Consider the following 22,100-nt stretch of genomic DNA (forward strand, 5'->3'; position numbering starts at 1 on the left):
TATAAAAGAACAAAATAATAGAGTCAGTTTTCATAGATATATTTTTTTTATTAATAATATTTTCTTTACATATTTTAAAGTAAACGTTAGAATGAACCAACTCGGACCTAAACAACTTTAAAAACATTCCGCTGGAAGATTAAAGAAGTTCTCATCTGGAAAAACAACAAAACGAACTCATAATCAATGTCTTTTGGTTCATTTTAACCAAAGTTTAAAATGCTTATAAAAAAATAACCCGCCAAGTGTGGGCTTAAAATTAAAATTTAAAAAAAAATTATTTTTCTTTCGAGTTTATCCACATATAATCTCAGCCCTTTAAATTCCAAGGCCGCCGATGGAATAATACAGGTGGAGAGGCCAGAAGGGGCCAGATATAGTGACGTAAGAGGACCGAAAATGATAGGATCACAGGCGCAGGAGAAAATTCACCTTCGGGAACACCAAAACGTGAACTTTCCGCCCCATTTTATGTAACTTCCAAAGAGCCTAAATTTCTTGTGTTACTTTACTTTTAATAACAATTAAAAAAAAAAACACGTGAAAATATGGTGAACAAAAAACATATATTACGTCACATTATGACTAACAAATATAAATCAAAGCTATTGATCTGATCTGATTTCTAATAAAACATTATTGGTAACAAAGTCCTAATAATAAATGTCTGTCTGCTTATGTTTTTAAAGTAAATTACGTTACTTCCTCTGCCGGCTTTCATTTCTCACGATAGTGGTCTCGACAGCTAAAGTTTTCAATTAAGTCTTACTTGATGTCACTAATTCGTCTTTTTCAGATAGAAAAGAGTGCCAGGTAAGGGTCTTGTCTATTACGGCGACGATGCTAAGCATTAGATCTAAACACACTGAGGCGGCTTGAATAACCTAAAAACGAACGATAAGAAAATAAACAAACGATAACGAAATATAACGAACGATAAGGAAATATAACGAACGATAAAAAAATATAAAGAACGATAACGAAATACAACGAACGATAAAAAATATAACAAACGATAAGGAAATATAACGAACGATAAAAAATATAACGAACGATAAAAAATATAACGAACGCTAAGAAAATATAACGAACGATAAGGAAATATGACGAACGATAAAAAAATATAACGAACGATAAGAAAATATAACGAACGATAAGGAAATATGACGAACGATAAAAAATATAACGAACAATAAAAAATATAACGAACGATAAAAAATATAACGAACGATAAGAAAACATAACGAACGATAAGAAAACATAACGAACGATAAAGAAATATAACGAACGATAAGGAAATATGACGAACGATGAAAAAATATAACGAACGATAAGAAAATATAACGAACGATAAGGAAATATGACGATAGATAAAAAATATAACGAACGATAAGGAAATATGACGAACGATAAAAAATATAACGAACGATAAAAAAATATAACGAACGATAAGAAAATATAACGAGCCATAAGAAAACGCCAACAAATTATAAAGAGCGATAACAATATATAACGAGCAAAAACAAAAATAACAAATAACTAGTAGTCGGTGGCCCGTGGAAAATTCACAGGTTTGCCCGTTTTTTTAAAACTGCATAGCGTGCTTGTCGCTACTCTCGGTACCATTTTGCGTGACAGACGGACAGACGTATAACGGGTATTATAATATAGATAACAAAATAGAATGAACGATAACAAAATAAACGAAAAAAACAATAAACGAAAAACCAACGAACGAACCAATATATATGAACGTATCAATAATTATCCACAAAAAAACCTACAGAAAAAGCGAGTGGTAAAACACACAGATGGACAAACAGGCAGATAGGTGAGCGAAAGAAAAGAAATAACTATGAAAAATCATTCTTACGTCATATTTTTGACTCTGTGAAAAATTCTTGACGGCTTCGCCACCAGGAATGACAACTTCAATCATTTCTAAACAAAAACCGTGTATTGTCATTATATTCAGCGGGAACTCGTAAAAATATGACGAAAAGAATTAGTCACCCTCGCAAGACGTGTTTTCAACATTTTGCAATGCGCTTTCCAATTCCAGCTTTGAAACATCAGCGCACTTTCGGATGACTTGAAAATTTCTTCTCAACAAATCTTTCAGGTTCCACACACCAGTCTATGCGTTTAAGAAAATTCCTTTATTAATATTCCCATACGTATTCAGCGTATTTATTTATGCGAGTAGAAGAAAGGTAATCTTGCCAGTACTTATTCTCGCGAATGACGTTAAAGTTCGCGTAAAGTACACGCAAGAACTAGTTACGACAAAACATGTCATTAAACAAGCACCAATGCATCGCTACCTTGTTTTCGTTTTGAGGATCTTTTAACAACCAAAAACGCACAAAGTTTAGGCCAGCCATAAGTCTAGTAAAACAGAAAATAGAAGGATTATGCAGAAGAACACTAGAGCACGCTTTTCAAAATTAAACATAAAATTTATTACGCTACGAGGCACAACAATAATAGAAATATTTAGGTACATCGCTATCCGTATTTTCATGATAGGCTTCACACCTATGTTAAATTTTATCTGTATAAAACTTAAGGCACGAAATAGGACGCTTAGATAAGATCTGACGTGAACTCAAACCATGTTGAGTCACTTCTGCCCACGGGGTATTCAATCCTTTATGGACCACCCCGAAATGAAATGCAACCCAGATAAAACATTATATATAAGTCGCAGTCGCACTTTACATTGTAATGTGGAATTTAACTTCGCCCGAATTCGGTCTCATGTAAACGATGCCTAATAAACAAAATATTAAAGCGATACAACATATATCGTAATTGCACAAAAAAACAGAGGAAAATACCTGTCTGATTCGTTCAGTATGTTACTTTCACCTAACACCAACTCTGTATACGAGAGTGCAAGTGTCGAGACATCCTTCACGTATACATCCTCGTTCATCTAAACATTGAAATTTATTTAGTAGCAAATGCAATGTTTTGTACACAAAAAGGTGGAATTGATTACCTTGAACCTATTTAGTAAGCGAAACCGTAACCCATTTTATTATATTGCTGACCAAATGAGAGAGAAAAAACAGTGCATGGGCAATGCTTTTATTTAACTGATTTCAAACCCGCGCTAATAGGCTATCTTGGGTTGCACTGTTCAATAAGTTACCCAAAGTGTTGCATTGCTTGCCACCCACTATTCTTACAAGACCAACATACCACACTAAAAGGTTGGTCAGGTACAGTTCAACACAGATCTTACGACACGTGTGAATTCGTAACCATTAAGCGGTCTTACATCATAAAATTCCACTAGCGCAGTTGTGATGAATTTGATCAAATAACCACGTAAGCCTGCATGTTGAGACTGGTCGTACACAGATCTAAACATAAACACACGCCTTATGGTTAGCTCTTTGATTAAAGACAGGGTATATATTTAGGTCATTTTTTTATAATTAAACATCCGTATGTTCGTCCCCAACAAAGAATATTTCACCATGATCATGGCCTCTGATCAAGACAGGCGAATCAAATCCATGTAATCATATTAAAGAGAAGCTAGTGATGTGCGGAGTAGCTTCTCTTTAATAGGGTATATATTATTAGAAAAAGCACCTGTTATTTCGCGTAGCATTTCCGTTGCAGTAAAATCTGATTTAAAGCTGGCTGTTCTTATTTTTCAAACCTTCGAACTTCAGTTTAATTTCTTATTTAGAGAACGCCCAAGAATAGTGTGTTTATAAACACGGTTGCAATCTCACCAATACAAAGACATTATTGTTATTGTCGGTTAATAAACAAACAATCGCAAGCAAAAAAAAAAACAACAACAACAAATAACTTAACGTTGACAGAGAGTTGTAACTAAGAGAATTTAAATCCTGTATTGTTCTCATAGCAAAAACTCGTGATGTTCTTAATCTTAGAAAATAATGATTTGAGCCTGGATCTGTTATTATTCTTATTTTATGGCAAAATGTTACGCTCGTGTTCTTATGAAATTTGATCTTATATAAAAAAGTTAGTATAGCTAAACAAATTTTATTCATTCTAATTATTATTTGCTATTTTTTATTGCCAACATATACATGCAGCCGAGCACATATGTTGCTAAAGCAAAGTAAAGGGGACAATAGTTATATTTTTTCCCCAAGTGAAAGACTAAAATTAAAAACACGCCCATTCAAAGTCAAATTAAACAGGCTGACTTACAGATTACCCCCTGCGAAAGTTGCTTTCATATAAAAGACCTTTGAAAGTTATTTAGGAATCTTTTTTTAAAAAGCGGTTCTTTAGTAGTTTTTGAGATAATAGATGTAAATTCCGCTAATTTATGAGAAATTATGACGTCATAAACTACCTTTAAAACATGGATTTTTTGTTTTTTGGCTAAACTATGTCTTGGTAAAAATGTTGAATATGACGCCTTACTTAGAGCTAGCTCATGATGCCTTAAATTCGTAAGACTTAATCAAGATTTTTCAAATTCCTAGACAACTCTTTCATAAGAAATTGTTTTTTCGCGGGAAGTAAGCCTTTAAAACAACTAAGATTGAAATATAAATATAAAAATGAAACAAAGAAAAGTTATCAAATAAATAAATAAATAAATAAGTAAATAAATAAATAAATAAATAAATAAATAAATAAAAATGATTACCTCAATATCAGATATTTGTCTATTGTTTGTATTTTTAGCAGATATAGAGAGAAAATTTCTTTAGCGTTCTGTCTCTAAATAATCAAAACATTAGAATATTTCATCACTTCATCAATCATACTGTAATCAATTAATCGCACTTATTTTATGTTTAGTTTTATCGCTGACTTTGTTAGCATGTCACAACAGTAACGAGCAAATGCATTAGAGGTATACAATCGATAATGTAAAAACAAGGAGCTTTCCTTTCCTTAACAAAAAATGACCACCCTCACGTCCTTCCTTGATAGACGCCAAACTCAGTCAATGAATATCGGTTAAAAAATACCTTTATGCTTTGCATGGGGTCCGAAATATAGCTACGGCGCAATTATTTTGACTGTAGCCGTTAGCCTGTAAAAAATCCGCGGGTCCCCGTCAGGAAATTATCTACTCTACGGTGAACCCGAAATCAAGATGCGCGCAGCCATTTTGAGCACACGTGTATTAATAAAGGAGACTAAAGTCGTTAACCCGTGGTTATATATATTTATGGATACGCCAGTCCCTTATATTCCGCGTTTATCGTACACATTTCGTGCATTTTTAGTACGAAGTGATCTTGGCAGCCATATTGCAGACGAAATACGGCTATTATTATATAGTGATTTGAATATCTTACGAGAATTTGTAACCGGTTAAGTTTTTTTTTGCAAGCGATCAATCGCAAAAAACTCATAACTGATAAATTTTTTGACCTGCGAAATTAAATTTAGTAAACAGTAATACTCTCAAAAATCAGTCCCATTTAAGTACACGTACCAACTTTTCCTGCTGACACCATATCATTACGTTTGATAACCCCTAAAATTAAATAGATGTTGATGAAATTTATTTTAGCAACGCAATCCAAGGGTTTTTCTTTTCCACAGCTATAAAACACTCGACTTACTAGTGCAATTTTTGAAAATGTTTCAACAGCCACTCGAGAGAAGATTTTATCTTCCAGCGGTTTCAATAAAAAATTTAATAAATCCTAAAAATACAACAGTCTTCTACTAGTAACATTCGAGTCACCTATTCAAATTTACGTGACCGGTTTGTGTTTTGAACACACTTAAAGAAAAAAGTGTACTAAGGAGTAAATTATAAAATAGGTATGAAATGTTTGAGAGAGTTGGTTGGGTTAACTTACTTTTCATATTGGTAAGAAGAAAGGATTTGGTTGCCACTCTTTTTGTGAAGTCAAATTTGAAGGGTTTTGAGGAGTTTTGATAAGAGCTTTTATTAAAAAAAAACAAAAAAAACGGTATTTTCATATAAAAAAAGAAGGAGATTAGGTCAATTTTTTCAAAGAAATTAAAAATATATTAGGAACATTTGATTTTTAAGGTAACGCCATGAGTAAAAAACAAATTATTTCTGCACCCATGGTAGCATTTTGTTGCATTATGGGGATAAAAACATTTAACAAAACAAGTAGTTTTCTGAAATAAAAACTGAGAAGATCAGGTAATCAGGAGATTTGAGGAAAAAAAATGTTAACGTCTACTTTTGGCGGAGATTCGAGGATTTTTGTGGAGACATCTTAAAATTGAGGAGAATTGAGGGGTTTTAAGGAGGGGTGACAAAAGATTAATAGCAGTGACTCACCAGAGACATCCTCACTGAATCATCTGCAGATCTAAAAACAAAACAAATCAAAACATTATAACAATGTAAAGTTTGCTGCTCAAAAAAAAACATCCATACTTACATTCGAAGAGTTTCAGCTATATGTCGAGAGGCTAGTTGAAACAGAGTGTCGCATCTAAACATGAAATTTTCACTATTTTACTTGTTCCGTTTGCGGAATTTTTTTTATTTTAGGTCATTTATGGCCTGCTTTAAAACGAGAGGGCGTTAATGACGACAGGCGCTACTTCAAATGCTCACGAAATTCTTATACGCAAACATCTAATGACGATCGACTCAACGACTTTTCACGCGACATAGAAAAAAAATTACCGCCATTAGAACCGGTGTTACGTAGACAATAGCGACCTTACAAAACTAGGACAGGGCGAGCTACGATGAATGGATATATTCTTTTTTTAATGCGCATGTACAGATCAGGGTAAAACACCAAAAACAAAGTTGCCAAACCTCAAATATTCTAGCGAAATAAAAATGTCCTGAAAATACTTATGATAAAAGCACGCAGAAAAAGCAAATAATAATACTTGATTGGCAAATTTGACCACGGACAACAAAGAACAAAAGAATTCACGAAAAAACTTAACGAAATTATTTAGTTTATTTTTATATATATATTACTGTATTTTTCTATGAATGGATATGCTAAGGGTTCAACATTTTAACCAGCACCCTGTACATGATATTTACGCATTAATAATTCGGAATATATTTCATTATGAGAAAGTAAGGAAGCATCAGTACAAACCTATACACCACAGGAAATTGATCAACTTGAATTGACTGAACAAAAGTGATATGAAGAAATGCCACAAATCCAACAGAATCAAGATGCAAATTTTCTAAAACAAATTCAACAAACGCATAATTCATGTAGACGCTATCAATTTTATTTGATCTTATTACCGTGTATGTTACTCATTAAGATTACCTTTCGCTATATGTTCAAGCAGTTGAGAAAACGACATCAAATCATGGACACACATCTATAAAAAAAAAACAATTATTTTTCCCCTTTGGGAATTCTTCCTGCCTTATTGCAATGAAAGTGATGTACAACCAATCAAACAGTCAAGTAGTCATTATTGAAATTTAACAATTAAACTTAACACTCCAAATATTTGGTCCAAATATAAGGTTGCACTAGTGACGCCTTAGAGGGATTGAGTTTAAGAAAAAAATTAAACTTTAAATACTGTGTATTCCATACGAAGGTGTTGTTACCGTTATTTTATTCCAGTCACCATGGAAACTGAAAAGGATATTCTTCTTCACTAGGATGCCTAAAAAACACAACAGACTGCAAAAAATATGTTAGCTGTTCTTCGAAGGAAAAAAAACCAGTTTGCTCATAAGCTTTTAACATGTTGGATGGAACTGTTCTTTAGGTAATCTGTTTTTGCAGAAAGGGGTGTGTGTGTGTGTGTAAGGGGAGGGGGGTGTTGGGGGCAATTTCAACAAAAGTCTTAAAATTATAGGGGGAACAAGTATACATGGAACACAAGAGAAAAAATCAACTTTGACAAAGAAGTTAAAATAAAGAAATAAATCAAAGGCAATGTGTTCAATGGAAATCTAAAATCACAATTTCAATCACTATCCAATTACTCCAACTATATATAGGTTAATCCTCCACCCCAATAATTAGAGAGATCTCTATAACACTTATTGTACACTGTCTCTCAGTTACAACATGTACTCACGAAACTTTTAGGTTATTGAGGACCAAGCTTTAAGGTCCCACTAAACAGCCAATTTTACAGCCCCTGACATAGAGTATAGTATAATCTATAATTCTTGGTATACATTCTCAGTGATTTGATTACCTAACCAAATATTGTAATTATTGAACTGATTTTATTCGAAGTGGTTTGGCAAAGGTATACAAACTGTGGGTAAGCTGTAAGAAGTATAGTTATTAACCTTACTTATCGGAGAAAATTGGAACAAATATCCACTACGTGCTATATCTTTGTGGATAACATTAGAACGGTTAACCTAATGACCTTGTTGCTGGCGATTTGTTAATCAATTTGAAATGGAATGACGTTGTGCACAACATTTTAAAGCTTTTTCAGATTCATTATGAATTTAAAAGTAAAAGTAAAGTTATTATGCTATAAATAAATAAAGTAAAAATTCGTGAAAAAAAATATTTAAAAAATACATTATATTGATGTACAGTGTCTGTCGGAGATATTTCTCATTAAGAAAAATTTTACTTTTCCATAACAAACCCAAGTGAAACTATATAACTAGGTTAATTATTTATACATTGCAGCAAAGCTTTTTTCAATTTCCAAAAAACCTATTTATAATATGATCGTTTTTTGAAGACAACTTAATTTTATATGCACAATGTTTTTTAAAACATTGAAGTGAAGAAAAACACATGTCACACAAGAGGAAAGAACAGCTTCAAACTTGATCGCCTGTTATTAAAAATGACTGTGAGAAAGTGATGCTGGCATGGGTTTATACAGAGATATTATTCTCAGCATCCTCATGATTATTTTATCCGTTACCATAGTGATATTAAACACAGCATGTTTGCTGATAACCACCACCTCTTCAAAACTCCGAAGCAATCCTTCATCAGTGTTATTAATAAGCCTTCTCTCTCTGCATTTGTTTCAAGGATGTGTTGTGATCCCATGTCAAATAGGAGAGTTGCATATTTCGAACCACATACTGTCGGTGCTATCACAAGCACTCTTCACCACAGCCAATTGTGGCATTTGCATTCATGTATTAACGATCGCTATAGACCGTTTGTTGGCTGTTAAGCTGCTGGCATCTTATAAGAACCAAGTAACAAGGAAACGGATGACAATTTCGATTACTTTTGTCTGGATGTATATTATTATAACTAGTTCTATACCATTCCTAACGAATGAGAATACTGCGTTGATTTACCATGAAACATCAACCTGGCGTTACTACATTATTATCATCAACATGGTTTTGCCTTCTGCAGCGATTATTGTTATTTATACAATGGTGTTCCAAACCATGAAAGAAAAATACAAAGTCAATCCATTGCAAGACTCAATAAAATCAAAAACCAATCTTAACACAATCTCAACTCCATTCGAGGTGCCCTCCACATTGTTAGTAAGTCCACAACATGTCATGACTCCTCTCCCAAGTACTTCAGATTCTCCAAAAATCATGGCAATCGTCAGTGCACTTAATCAGAGAAACGAAACAGAGAATGGAAAGTTGTCCGCTCCGTCTCAGTTTTGTGACAACCGATTAAAATCAATAGTAAATCGCTTTAAAAGTAATAAAAAAGTGGAAGACAAAGTCATTAAAAAGTCCATCAAAACTACGTTTAAAATCATGCTGAGTTATATTGTCATGTGGGTGCCATGCATTACGTATAAATTAATCAACACAAGAACAGGTCTAAAACACAGTGGGAATACAAAAAGTTTGACAGAAATTATTATTTATACTGTTGCTTTTTTAGATAGTATCGTCTGTCCAGTTGTATATTGTTACTATAACTACGCATTTAAGAGCGAATATAAGAAGTTGAAACGCAGAAAGATAGGCAAATCACATCATATCAACTTGACAATTATGACACCAGTACTTCCGTCGAGGACTTTGCAACAAGGACAATCCAAGATTTAAAAAAAACTTCTTTGGCAATCCAGTTTTCTACGTACATTATGGTGAAGCTAATTTTTAAAGTCATCTGAAAATGTTTTCCATATTTATTTATCATAAAAAAGAGGAAAAAAAAGAAAGAAAGAAATAAAATCACAAAGAATCAGTTTTTAGAGCAATATGAGAGTTTTCTTTTTTCTTTTTTTCATAATTCGTACACCTATTTAATTAAGGTGTACAAGACTTAACAGATACTGAGCGGTTGTGATGTTGTACATACAAAGCCCAAGGTCAAAAGTACAGATCGAGCTTGGAGGTCTGTGCCCTTGACCAAGTTTTATTACCTGACTGTATCTGGTCTGCAAATAAATATTCCTTTGTAAACAAAACAAACAAAGCTATATTTAAGTTCCTATTCCCAAGGCACCAAGGAAGAAAAAATGCATGTTCGAGTTGGATACTTCTCGAATTCAAAATCATTCGATTTAAAATTGTGTAAGTACACAAAACAAATTCAAATCATTGTTTAGGTGAAATCAAACGAAAGATGGTTTTAAGGAATTATATTTTTGTGTGCTATGAAAATGTTTTTTATTTGTTTACGTTTTTATGTTACCATTTTAGTAATGGCTTCCAAAACCGGTTAATATGCCTTCATACAAAGATCTGTTAGAATAAGACGTAAACCAATTAATTTATCGGGTTTTTTCATACTAACTGGTTTTTTGTATCAGTCAGGCAACAAAAGGAGATACAAACCATAAAGCAACCATTTAAATCCTATTCAATTCCTTTTAAAAGCGGCGCCCTTTATTAATATCCTTGGTTCAGAGTTTACTGGATATGCAAAGATTAGTGGCACACTTATTAGGACACAAGATACAAGAAATCCGCAGAATTTTACCAGCCTTAAAAGGGATTTTAATGCTGTTATAAAATATGATAAATAGGGAACTGCCTTAAGCATATCACAGAAGCATTGAAGAGCTCAAATAAGTTGATGTAAATTAACTGTGTTTACTTACAACTGAAACAAAATATTTCTACTTTGTGTGATTTCATATTCACACCAATCATTTGATGTTGTTTCACTATATAGATTATCCACGTCCACACACCTCCTCCTTTTAACTTTTGCCACCATGGTTGATGTAAACTTGCATATGCAATCATACATTGTTTCAAGTTCATCTTTTGTGTCACTATGCTCATACTCTTCTTCTGCTTCCACAGTTTCTTTATCTGACAAAGCATCTTCCATATATTTGGTTATTTCCTTTGTCACATCTTCAAAATGAATGGACTGTTTGCTTTTCAACTTCAAAAGAGCTACAATATGAAATTACGTACAGTAAAACTTTATAATGAACCAATATTCTAACAGTTTCCAGCAAACATTAAAAGTTATATTCACCTTGAGAACACGCATCAACAAGAATAACAAAGTCTTTGTAGGAGCATAAGGAGGAGATTTGTTCTACTAATGCTAGTATCATTTCTTTAGAACTGCAAACCTAAAAAACAATGTAAGCGAGACAGTTAAGGTATGAATAGGCCGACTGCTAATTTCCTTTTAGTAATCATGCCTCATATCAAAGCAAGCAAGTGTTTTTTCTAAATATAATTACAAAATTTTCAGTTCTATAATTTAAAGTCAGACGTTATTTCATACTTGTGGATTCCGTTAAAACACATATATCAAAAAATAGATAACCTATGCTAAGATACAACAAATTTCTCCGATTGAAAAGAGAAATTCTTATCGTTCTTTGACTTAATCATTTCATTACATTCCTGTTTACAGTTTTTAGGAAGCCAATGCCTATTACTGTTGAATATAAACGTGTACCAGATTGACATTATTCTTTTTGATCTTTCGTCTATAATGTATTTGTTTCTTTTAAATCATATTCAGCACATTGAAATGACATGTATTTTAAAACCAGTGCTACTTATTAATTGCAGTTGAAAATAATAAGAAAATGTTAATTAAGTGTTGTCGATAAAAATACACTTCTGTTTTTAATCTTTGCTACTTTCAAGGAACAAATGCCCACTAACTTTATACGAATGAACTTTTACAATTCAATGATCCACAAACCGGAAATATTATAAAAAAATTTATAAATCAAGTCATGCCTATGTGAAATTTTTCTATAATTTGAATAAATTTTCTTTGGGATTGATGTCAGTTACTTAATTCATTGCATTAGGTAAACTGTGATATACTAGTCAAGAATGTTTTTCCACTATTTTGGTTTGGTATTTCCTTTTCCATGAAATAATTTTCCTCAGACAAAAGTCAAGTAGTCGACAGATATAAACTGCAGTGGTTGTAATATAGTCATAAATATTCGAGCCAATTTTGTGTATATTTAAAATACAGTACCTTCAGTACAAAGAATATTATTGACTTAACGTTTTATGGGGTGGTTTTGGAACAATGTAAAGGAATGGCATAAAAAAAAGTTTGGTGATACCAAGTTCAAGAATTCAGGCACCTTAGGGAAGGGCAATAGTAGGGTGCCTTTACAGCTACACATATTTCCCAGATAGAAGAGACTAATATCCTAAATGTGATTCTGTGATTTTAATTTTTAGAAGACAGGTATAATGTCCTTAGGGATTTCAAAAATCTGCACAGGTGTTATTACTGTGACTATAGCTGCAGAAATGCACTGGTTTTTAAAGAAGAAACTTGGTATACTTTGTGTCACAGACAGATGTATTGGGTACTATGATAGATATTTTATTTATATTAAACATCTTGTAAACAGTTATTGAATTCAGGGTATTTGAGGGTGTAGAAAAATGTAATAGCTATATACATAGTATGGCTTCAGAAGTAAGCAACTCTGACCAAGATAATAATATGTAGATTTATTTAAAAAAACAAATGAAAAAGCAGTGAGTCATGCTAATATGCCATAACACAGAAAACCATGAAGATATTAAACTAAACAATTAGCAGTTAAAATAAAAAAAAAAAACTTTTGCACAACACACTTTCATGGCCGATTTACCGACAAACTTATTTTACAACACTTTATAAATAAAGTGCATGACACTTACCCCCAATAAGACATTTAAACATGACTTGATGGCAGTTACTTCCTCTTCACTAAATTGGTTTAAATGTTGAAAAAAAATGCCAACAAGTTCCCATCCACAATATGAAATACGCTCCTGGAAAAAACATTTAGAGATTGTACGTAGGGTAGCAGGGTTAAAACAACTCTTGAGCTGTCTCAAAAATTAAATTTTATATGACATTGATCATGTAAACCATTTGCTCTTCGCACTTTTAATTTCTTCTTATCACTTTCCCTTTCCTTTGTGCAAGAAATTTCGAGAAACTACTTGGCCTTGTTAAAGGTGAAGAAAACAAGTCATTACACAGTAGAGATGTCATACCTGCCAAAATTAACCCAGAAATTGAAATCCATTTTCTTTCACATAGAAGTCTTATGATATCAATTTAAAGTGCAATGTTAACTAAATATATTCTAAACACTTTTCCTTCTTCTAAGCATCAATAAATTTCCCTGTGAATTCAGTTTTCCTCCAAGCTTTATAAACCTTTTTTTGTGTGTGTCTTGTTTACATACTGTAAAAAACTCTAATAACAGACCCTTCTTCTAAATGCTCCTCTATTAAAGACCCCACCCTAAAAACCAAAATATAGTATATATAAAATAACAATATAGATGCCCTCTTAGGAGTAACGTTTAATAGAGAAATATTAGAAGACGCATTTTTTGAATAAAAACTAATGACTTCAGTTGTTCTCACTCAAATTGTTCAAGCAGTTAATTTTTTAGTGTGGAAACTTCCTATATATCTTTGTAATTTATGATGAAGTTATAAGGTTTTATACTTTTTTTTGTTTCTTCACCTGTTTGTCCAAGAGGGTAGTCAAGATGGCAGCAAGCGGTGCGGACGAGCGTTTGTTGTTGTTATTCAATTTCATAATTTTTACAGTGAAATGTCCAGGTTTCACAAATGCAACATCTGTCTGCTACTCTCAAACAAGTAATGTAGTAATTGACACAAAAGAAACGTTTATTTATCCTTCGATATGGCAATATGATCAAGAACACAAGATTATCGTTCGAAGCAAACATTTTTCAAGTTACTCCTGTTACTTGCTGGAGATATTGAATCGTGCCCTGGACCGGCTAGAACTAGAAATGTTTGTACATCGTGTTCAAAGACAATCAGAAAGAATCAAAAAGCAGAAGAATGTGAAAATTGTAAGGTGAATTTCCATTTAAAATGTATGCGCGATGTCTATGAAAACAACACTGAAAAATTTTACTGCTCATTTTGCTCGAGTCAAAACCTGCCGAGTGAACGTTGCAAGTCCATTGATGACAATTTATCAGCTTTCATTAAGAAGCGTGGTTTGAAACTTTTTCATCAGAACTTGAACGTCATATTGAATAAATTAGACAGTGTAAAATTATTATTGTTGGATTCTGGAAAATTAATTCATATTTTCGGAGTTTCAGAAAGTCACACAGACTCCTCTGTAACGAATGCTGAGCTTTATGTTCCGGGGTACATCATTGAACGAAAAGATCGTAAAAATGTACCTTGTGGAGGCGTTCTTTGTTATATTCGGAAAGATATTAGTTATCAACGACGTTTTGATTTAGAAACTGATGGTCTTGAAATACTATGGATCGAAATATTCGTACCAAACAGTCGTTCGATATTGGTCTGTATTGCCTATAAACCCCCTTAAAAATTCAAAATATATTGATAAACACTTTAAAACCAAATTTTACGAGTCGTTGTCAATAGTTACGGCAGAAGAAAAAGAGACCATTCTTTTAGGAGACATGAACAGTAACTATCATGCGAGTAATGACCCGGGAAATATTAAGGACACGCTCAAGTCTCATGGGTTTATACAAACGATTAAAAAAGTCACAAGAACAACCAAAACAACTAAAACGTTGATTGATGTCATAGTAACAACCAATGTCACTAAAATAGCAGATTCAATTGTTCACGCAAATTCTTACAGCGATCATGATCTTGTTGGTATAGTCCGTAAGATGCATGTCAAAAAATATATGCCGCGTAAAGTATTTGTCCGCAACTACAAAAAATACAACAAAGACGAATTCAAATCAAATCTACGTAACGTACCATGGGAAAACTGTCTATCTCAACCAAATGTTAACGCTGCTTGGGATTTATTTAAGAGTTATGTTATTAAAGTAATTGATATTCATGCACCTTTAATTGAAAAGAAAATTCGTGGCAAGGATAACCCATGGATGACGAAAGAAATTAAACTTAAAATGAATACTCGTGACTATTATCTCCGAGGGGCTAAACGTACTAATGCCAAAATCGATTGGTCCGCTTATAAACGTATGCGTAATAATGTAACAAACGCTATACGTCATGCCAAATCTAACTATGTACGACATATTTTCAAAGAAAACATGCATCATCCAAAGCAATTCTGGAACCAAATCAAAAAATGTTATCCCTCAAAGGAAAAGGAAAGCCTGAGTAGATCATTTAAAATTGATGATTGTATCGTAACAGATAAAAAGCGTATTGCTGATAATTTCTGTACCTTTTTCTCAACTATTGGTTCCTCTTTATCGAAGAAGATACCTTCAATTTCGAACTCTACATGGAAAACGTTTCCATGTCAAAGCTACCTTAGATGCGTGAACCTTCAAAAAGTGACTTTTAAGTTCAGTCCAGTTTTTGTTGACGATGTTTTACCGACTCTGAAATCAATAAGAAGATCAAAAGCATCTGGTGTTGCACCACCGATATCATTCTTGATAAATTAGAGTTTTAAAGTAGGAACTTTTCCTACAGCTGAAAAAACTGCAAAAGTAACACCATTGTATAAATCTTTAGGAAAAAGGAGCTCTTTTGACAACTATAGACCGATATCTGTCCTGAATGTCATATCCAAAAAAATTGCTTGTCATCAAATTACAGACCATTTAGAGAACAATAACCTACTTAGTTCCTGTCAATGTGGGTTTCGTCGCAATCGATCTACACAACATGCGGTTTCAAAATTGGTTGATCACATTCGACACAACATTGACGGAGGTAAATATACTGGTGTTCTTTATATGGACTTTTCGAAAGCATTCAACACCGTCAATCATTCATGCTTATTGCAAAAGTTACCTTACTATGGAATAAATGGAGTTGAACTTGAATGGTTCAGTAACTACTTGTTTAATCGAAAACAACTTGTCGTGTATGAAGGAGTATATTCCAATGTAGAAAGTATAACACATGGTGTACCACAAGGTTCCATTCTTGGACCCTTGTTGTTTCTTATCTTAGTTAATGACCTCCAGTCCCAGCTTACCATATGTTTCTTGTTGATGTATGCTGATGACACTGTACTATATTTTTCCGACAAATTATCATCCAACATCGAGAAACTTATAAATGAAGAAGCTGAAATTGTTCAAAGATGGGTGAACGACAATTGTTTGCTACTTAACCTTAAAAAAGGAAAAACTGAATTTGTATTATATGGTTCCCGTCCATCCAAACAACCAAATTGTTTGATCAATATCAATACTGTAGAATTGAACCGACCTGAATCGTACCAATATCTTGGAGTAACATTAGATCAACATTTGAATTTGAATTTTCATTATAATTCGGTTTACAAGAGAATATGCTCACGTGTTACATTGCTCAGTCAAATTCGTTATACTTTACCACCAACGGTGGCAGAAACTATCTACAAATCCATGATAAATCCACTGCTTCATTATTGCTACCCTCTATTTTCTGGCTTGAACTTAACCTGGAAAATCAAGTTTCAAGCGCAACAAAATAGAGCAAAAAGGATCATTGGCACAGATTCTGCAATGTCCTGGCCGGAAATTGATCTACAAAGAAATCGAAAAATGGTAAGCAATGTATTTAAATCGATTCACAACCTGGAACCAATTCAAAATGTTTAATACGAATTTATAGAACATCGAATCAACACACGTGGTAACAAATCGTTACTCAGAGTACCACGTGTTCGAACCGAAGCTGGTCGCAAAACCACTTGTTATTAAGGAACCTTGCTGTTCAATAAACTTGATTTACCTTTGAGAAACGAAAAGTCATTTATTATTTTTAAAAGAAATATCAATGTAGTTAATTTGTCTTAGTTATTCAATTTATTTTTACTGTCTGTTTGTTTTTCTAGTTCAAGTCATGTTTATCGTTACTATGTATATTTTGTTTTGATTTTTGGTTTTCTTGCATTGTTTAATTTCTTTCCTCAAAACCTTGTTTGTCTCATGCTATTTGATCCAATTTGAATCACTTTTGTATCCTGATTGCCTTTCATTTTGTTCTAAGTTTCTCTCTTTATTAATTTTGTTGCCTGAGAATGTTTTTACTAAGCAGTGTAGTAATTTATATGTATATATTTTTCTGATCATTCTATTAGTATCGTTACTATGTATATTTTGTTTTGATTTTTGGTTTTCTTGCATTGTTTAATTTCTTTCCTCCATAACTTTGTTTGTCTCATGCTATTTGATCCAATTTGAATCACTTTTTTATCCTAATTGCCTTTCATTTTGTTCTAAAATTCTCTCTCTAATGATTTTGTTGCCTGTGTGTGAGTGTTTTGACTAATCAGTGTAGAATAATTTTCGTGCTATCCCATTCTTACGTCATCAGTGTACCAGTGTCATCAGTGTACCAGTTTGCTTTTTTCCATTTCACCTATCTAATTAATTTATTTATTCTCGATTACCTTATTTATTTATTTGTTTTTGTATAATATGTATAGAAAAAAAAAATTTACCTAAATTATTACCTATTTTAAAATTTCATTTATTACTATTTTTTGTTTCAACAGGTCCTACATTGATACCAGGATTGTAAATATTTCTGACGTAGTCAACCTGTAAAATTATAATTGTTAATAAGTGAAAACAGTGAAAAAACCCTTTAGTTTTTAGAAAAACAGTCAATTTTTTGGGAGCAACAAAACAAATCAATCTGATCCAATAACAGGTGAAGTATTCTTGTTAATTTTGTTCCATTTTCGAACATTTGAATTTGCAAACATTTAAACAATGCAAACCTTCGATTCGAATGCGAATTTTGGTTTCCTGCATGTGCAGGTAGTTGATCCTTTAAAGAGTCATCAAAGAAGAAAAACAACAGAATCAGATGTTGAAAAGGCAAATACTGCCTTTAAACTATTTGGATTAAGATACACAAGACGAGTTTATGACATTATTTAAAGATAAATTTTTTATACTAAACAACCCAATAACCCAATTAAAAAAGCATTATGATTGGTTATAATTTCAATTGCAATAGAAGACAATAGATTTATATGATCATATTCTGCATAAAAATAGAAGGTGTTCTACCTTCAAAATACAAACTTTATTGTATTTTATGTTACATGATCAAATTATGCCATTTGAACATGTAAAAATGGTTATATGTGGCCAAGTCAAAATACGTACTTTTTGAAAGAGCTTGTCTATATAGTCATAAATTTTTTACTGTAGCCATAGGTGATGCACAGCTATTCGTTTCCCATGATTAATTATGGAACTATGATAATTAATTTCATAGAAATTGTCTCAGCAATTACAGGGAATAGCTATGTTTTTATTAGAAAGTGCAGAGAACATATTGTACATAAATGTACACACAGTAAATGGTGTAGCTGGTGTGTAACAAACATTTTACCAGTACTAAGTGTTTAGAGTGTGACATACAGAAGATTTGTAGCAAGCATACATTTGTACCATTTTACCAGCCATGTAACAGGTCTCTGAAGTAGTAACCAATAATTTTGTTATTTGTGAATATTGGAAAAAAAAACAATGAATAAAAGTTCCATATGATATGATAAAAAAATAATCAGCTAATAGGAAATATTTTCATTGAAATACATACTAAGTAAAAAAAAACTCACATTGTTATCACTATTCTTTAGTATCAACAGCAAATCATCAACTTTTCTTTCTTCAACCAAAACTTTGCACTGTACCAAAAATTCACAATCTTCCATCTAAAATTATCATTTTTATACACAAATATTGGAAAAATAAATTATTCACATTAAAGTCCAAATCCAAAAATGCTAAATGGTAAATAAATGCATCCAAACTGTTATTGAAAATAAAGTACAGCCCCTTTAACTATACATTAGGCTTGCCTTGTCCAGTAAAGATCTGGCTGTGCCAGATCTTTACTGGACAGAGGTAGTTTCGAGCTAGAAACCTATCTCGAGGAAATTTCAAGCTAGAAACCTATCTATGCTGCAAATGAGATTAATCTCACTTGCCTGCACTAAACCTGGATCTTACTCTTTTCTTGATTACGATTTTTTTCTGTCTGAATTTTGTCCCACAAAAATGGTTGCCACCATTATCGAACAAACGCCAACTTTGTTTTGTTGATTTGTGATGTCACACTGTGTACATTTCACAAGTAAACATGTTGCAGGGAATTTGAAAATATTCTTGTTTCATTTTTACTTAATTTAAACACTGTTACTGTACAGCGTTAGGATTACCAATGTTAATTGGTCTAAATCACATTAGGATTACTTTGCAAAGTTATAACATCGGCCTCTATGAAATGCTATATACAACTGATTTTATTTAAATATCCTTATTTTAAAATAGATGTAGACTTCTTTTCTGAAAGAAGTCGGATGTATAATAATATAACAATATGTCTTTGCTTGAACAAAAAAAATTAAATTTGTTGGAATAAAGAGAATATTATGTGGCGATTTTAACAATAGTTCATTTAAACAAAGCCTGTACATATAAAAAGCTGGCTACTTCAAGTAATATATTATTCTGATTAAATTCAAATTAAGTATGCAAAATTTATTTTAAATCATATCTCAGGCTTAACCAATAAGGGGGAGCGATTGCTTGTAGTCATGCAAAGACGCTCCCCATTCTGAGGAATGGGATAATAACCAAGCCATTAACTGCTCCCCCAGTTCCACAAAAGGTTTCGCTAGCTAAGCAATTTTGATTTTCGAACTTGGTACTCTATAATTTTTTTTTTAGTAATTCGTTTTTTCATTTAGATTAACAAAGGAACATAATTTTAGTTTTAAAATTAACAATAAATTCAAATGGAATAATGCCAAAAATATATTGCCCGTTCCATTTGTAAGTGCAATTATGCACACTTGTTTCCTCCATATCTTATCCATGTTCACCTCCATATCAGTGAAGGATCACATGGCTAGGTATCACCTGTAATCTGTGGTTTCCAACTCTGAAAGGGCTTTGTTGATGATCAGTGGAGTGACTAGAATGTACATATTGGTTTTAAATAAGCTTTCGTTGGTTATAATTACTTCAAAATAGAACAAAAATCATTATTATTCCTGAGGTGCGTGATCATTATGCTTCTTATGCAGAGTATAATCACCGGTATTTTAAAAATAATGGTCTTACAACCGTCAAGTTTAAAGCCATTATTTGGCATGGTCGTCTTTTGGTGAAAAATAAAATGAGTAAATCATAAAAAAATCTTTGACAATAACAGAATATTATTTTACTTAATGGTTTCAATAATTCATTGATAGCGTTGACATTATTAGCTGCCATTTAACTTTCTGTAATTTAAATTATATATATTGTTTTCGGCACTTTCACAAGTATAATATAATTGTTTGTTCCACAAGTAGTCCAAAAGTTTAATTATTGACTCAATTTATAACTTTTCGATAACTAGGTTGAAATTCCTATATACCACGATATACTACCACTATAATTGCTTATTAAGGGTAGTATATCGTGTTTTGTATCCCAAAAGTAGATAAAATACAATGGATCACGAAACAATTGTATTGAAAGTTTGCTTGCATAAAATTCTCAAATTTTGTATTTCTGGAAAAATTTGGGATAGTTCTGGAAGGTTTGAAAGTTATTGAACAAAAAAAGCAAATTTTATTTTAAAAATTGTCTGAGCTTACGCTTGTACTTGACCCTAAAGAGGTTCTGGCATTACCACACTTTACCCTAATCAAGTAACAGGAACATGGGCTAACTTGACATGGCAATAATAAGCTTGATCAAGTGATCCCAGGAGATTAAGAATTACTTAATTAGAATTTAGTGATGTTCCCCCAATTCACCTGGTTGGATAAAAAAGAGAGGCAAGAATTTCCAATTTCTCAGTAAACAAGGATGAGTTGAGTAAAGTAGGGGGCTGTCGTAAAAAGGGTGGGGCTGCTTTATGTTCTAGAGTAAATTATTGTTTCTTAAACTACCTAGCACAAGTAAGACAGATCATTTAACCCTATTCATGCAAGGTATAGGTTGTGAGTATAGTGTGCCGGGGCAGGAAAGGGGAAGGGCGAAAATGCCCTACCGTAATTACTTTTCTTGTATTGGATTGAAGTCATAATACTTGGTACGAATGAAGTCTGTTACATGACAATTAAAAATCATGCTTTAAATGACAAGACTTAGCAATATTTTTTGATGATACCGTTCCTTTTTTTAATTTTCTAAATATTGATAAAAAATCATGTTTTATTCTAATTAAATTAGCATTTTACCTGTTTGTGGCTAATTCAAGGCTTTTTGAGGTGCCAAAGTAACAAAATTTTATTATTTGAAATCATATTACTATTGAATACATTGCTTGTTTTTTTATTTTATAATAGATTTGTGTTGGCTTTTGCATATCTATAGCTGTTATATAAATATCAAGGGTTTAAAAAAAAAAAAAAAAAAAAAAAGGGGAATAGGTCGTGTCTAAACAAAATAAAACAACGCCCAATGTCATAATGGAATGGGAGGGCGAATTTCTCTACCTCTGTGAAGTATATTAAGTTAACAATTTCAGTACATTATATATATAATTTATACATCAAATTGTTAAAAAACAATAGAAATGTCTTTCACATAGGACAAGCACATCACCTGCTCTGCAATTTTGGAATTTTGTTTTTTCATATTTCAAAATGATATCCAAAATGATAAAAACACAGCTCCCAAGATTTTGAGCATAATGCATTTATGGTTCTAAGTTTATTAACAAAAGTATCCCTGGTTTGGCCTCCAAAACGGCATGAATAAGGTTAATTTAGCCTTACAACAGAAATTGCTCATTTTTTTGTACTGTTTTAGTTTGCAGCCACTTTCTG

At 32.3% G+C, this 22,100-nt stretch overlaps 1 protein-coding gene across 1 annotated transcript in view; it reads right to left on the reverse strand.

The window, feature by feature from the left end:
- Positions 1-547: 547 nt before the first annotated feature.
- LOC130662636 (glomulin-like) overlaps positions 548-22,100 on the reverse strand; it is a 31,718-nt gene continuing 10,165 nt past the window's right edge. The window contains exons 2-19 of the mRNA XM_057461534.1: positions 18,891-18,986; positions 13,013-13,126; positions 11,355-11,454; positions 10,966-11,269; positions 7,550-7,625; positions 7,257-7,311; positions 7,074-7,167; positions 6,387-6,440; positions 6,284-6,314; positions 5,583-5,666; positions 5,453-5,494; positions 4,652-4,725; positions 3,287-3,371; positions 2,841-2,938; positions 2,325-2,388; positions 2,014-2,137; positions 1,874-1,941; positions 548-884 (exon numbers count right to left, since the gene is read on the reverse strand). Coding sequence (XP_057317517.1) covers positions 759-884; positions 1,874-1,941; positions 2,014-2,137; positions 2,325-2,388; positions 2,841-2,938; positions 3,287-3,371; positions 4,652-4,725; positions 5,453-5,494; positions 5,583-5,666; positions 6,284-6,314; positions 6,387-6,440; positions 7,074-7,167; positions 7,257-7,311; positions 7,550-7,625; positions 10,966-11,269; positions 11,355-11,454; positions 13,013-13,126; positions 18,891-18,986 — 1,689 coding nt within the window. The 3' untranslated portion in view covers positions 548-758. The remainder of the gene's footprint in view (positions 885-1,873; positions 1,942-2,013; positions 2,138-2,324; positions 2,389-2,840; positions 2,939-3,286; positions 3,372-4,651; positions 4,726-5,452; positions 5,495-5,582; positions 5,667-6,283; positions 6,315-6,386; positions 6,441-7,073; positions 7,168-7,256; positions 7,312-7,549; positions 7,626-10,965; positions 11,270-11,354; positions 11,455-13,012; positions 13,127-18,890; positions 18,987-22,100) is intronic.

The sequence above is a fragment of the Hydractinia symbiolongicarpus genome, chromosome 10 (genome assembly GCF_029227915.1).
Source record: "Hydractinia symbiolongicarpus strain clone_291-10 chromosome 10, HSymV2.1, whole genome shotgun sequence".
Lineage (NCBI taxonomy): Eukaryota > Metazoa > Cnidaria > Hydrozoa > Anthoathecata > Hydractiniidae > Hydractinia > Hydractinia symbiolongicarpus.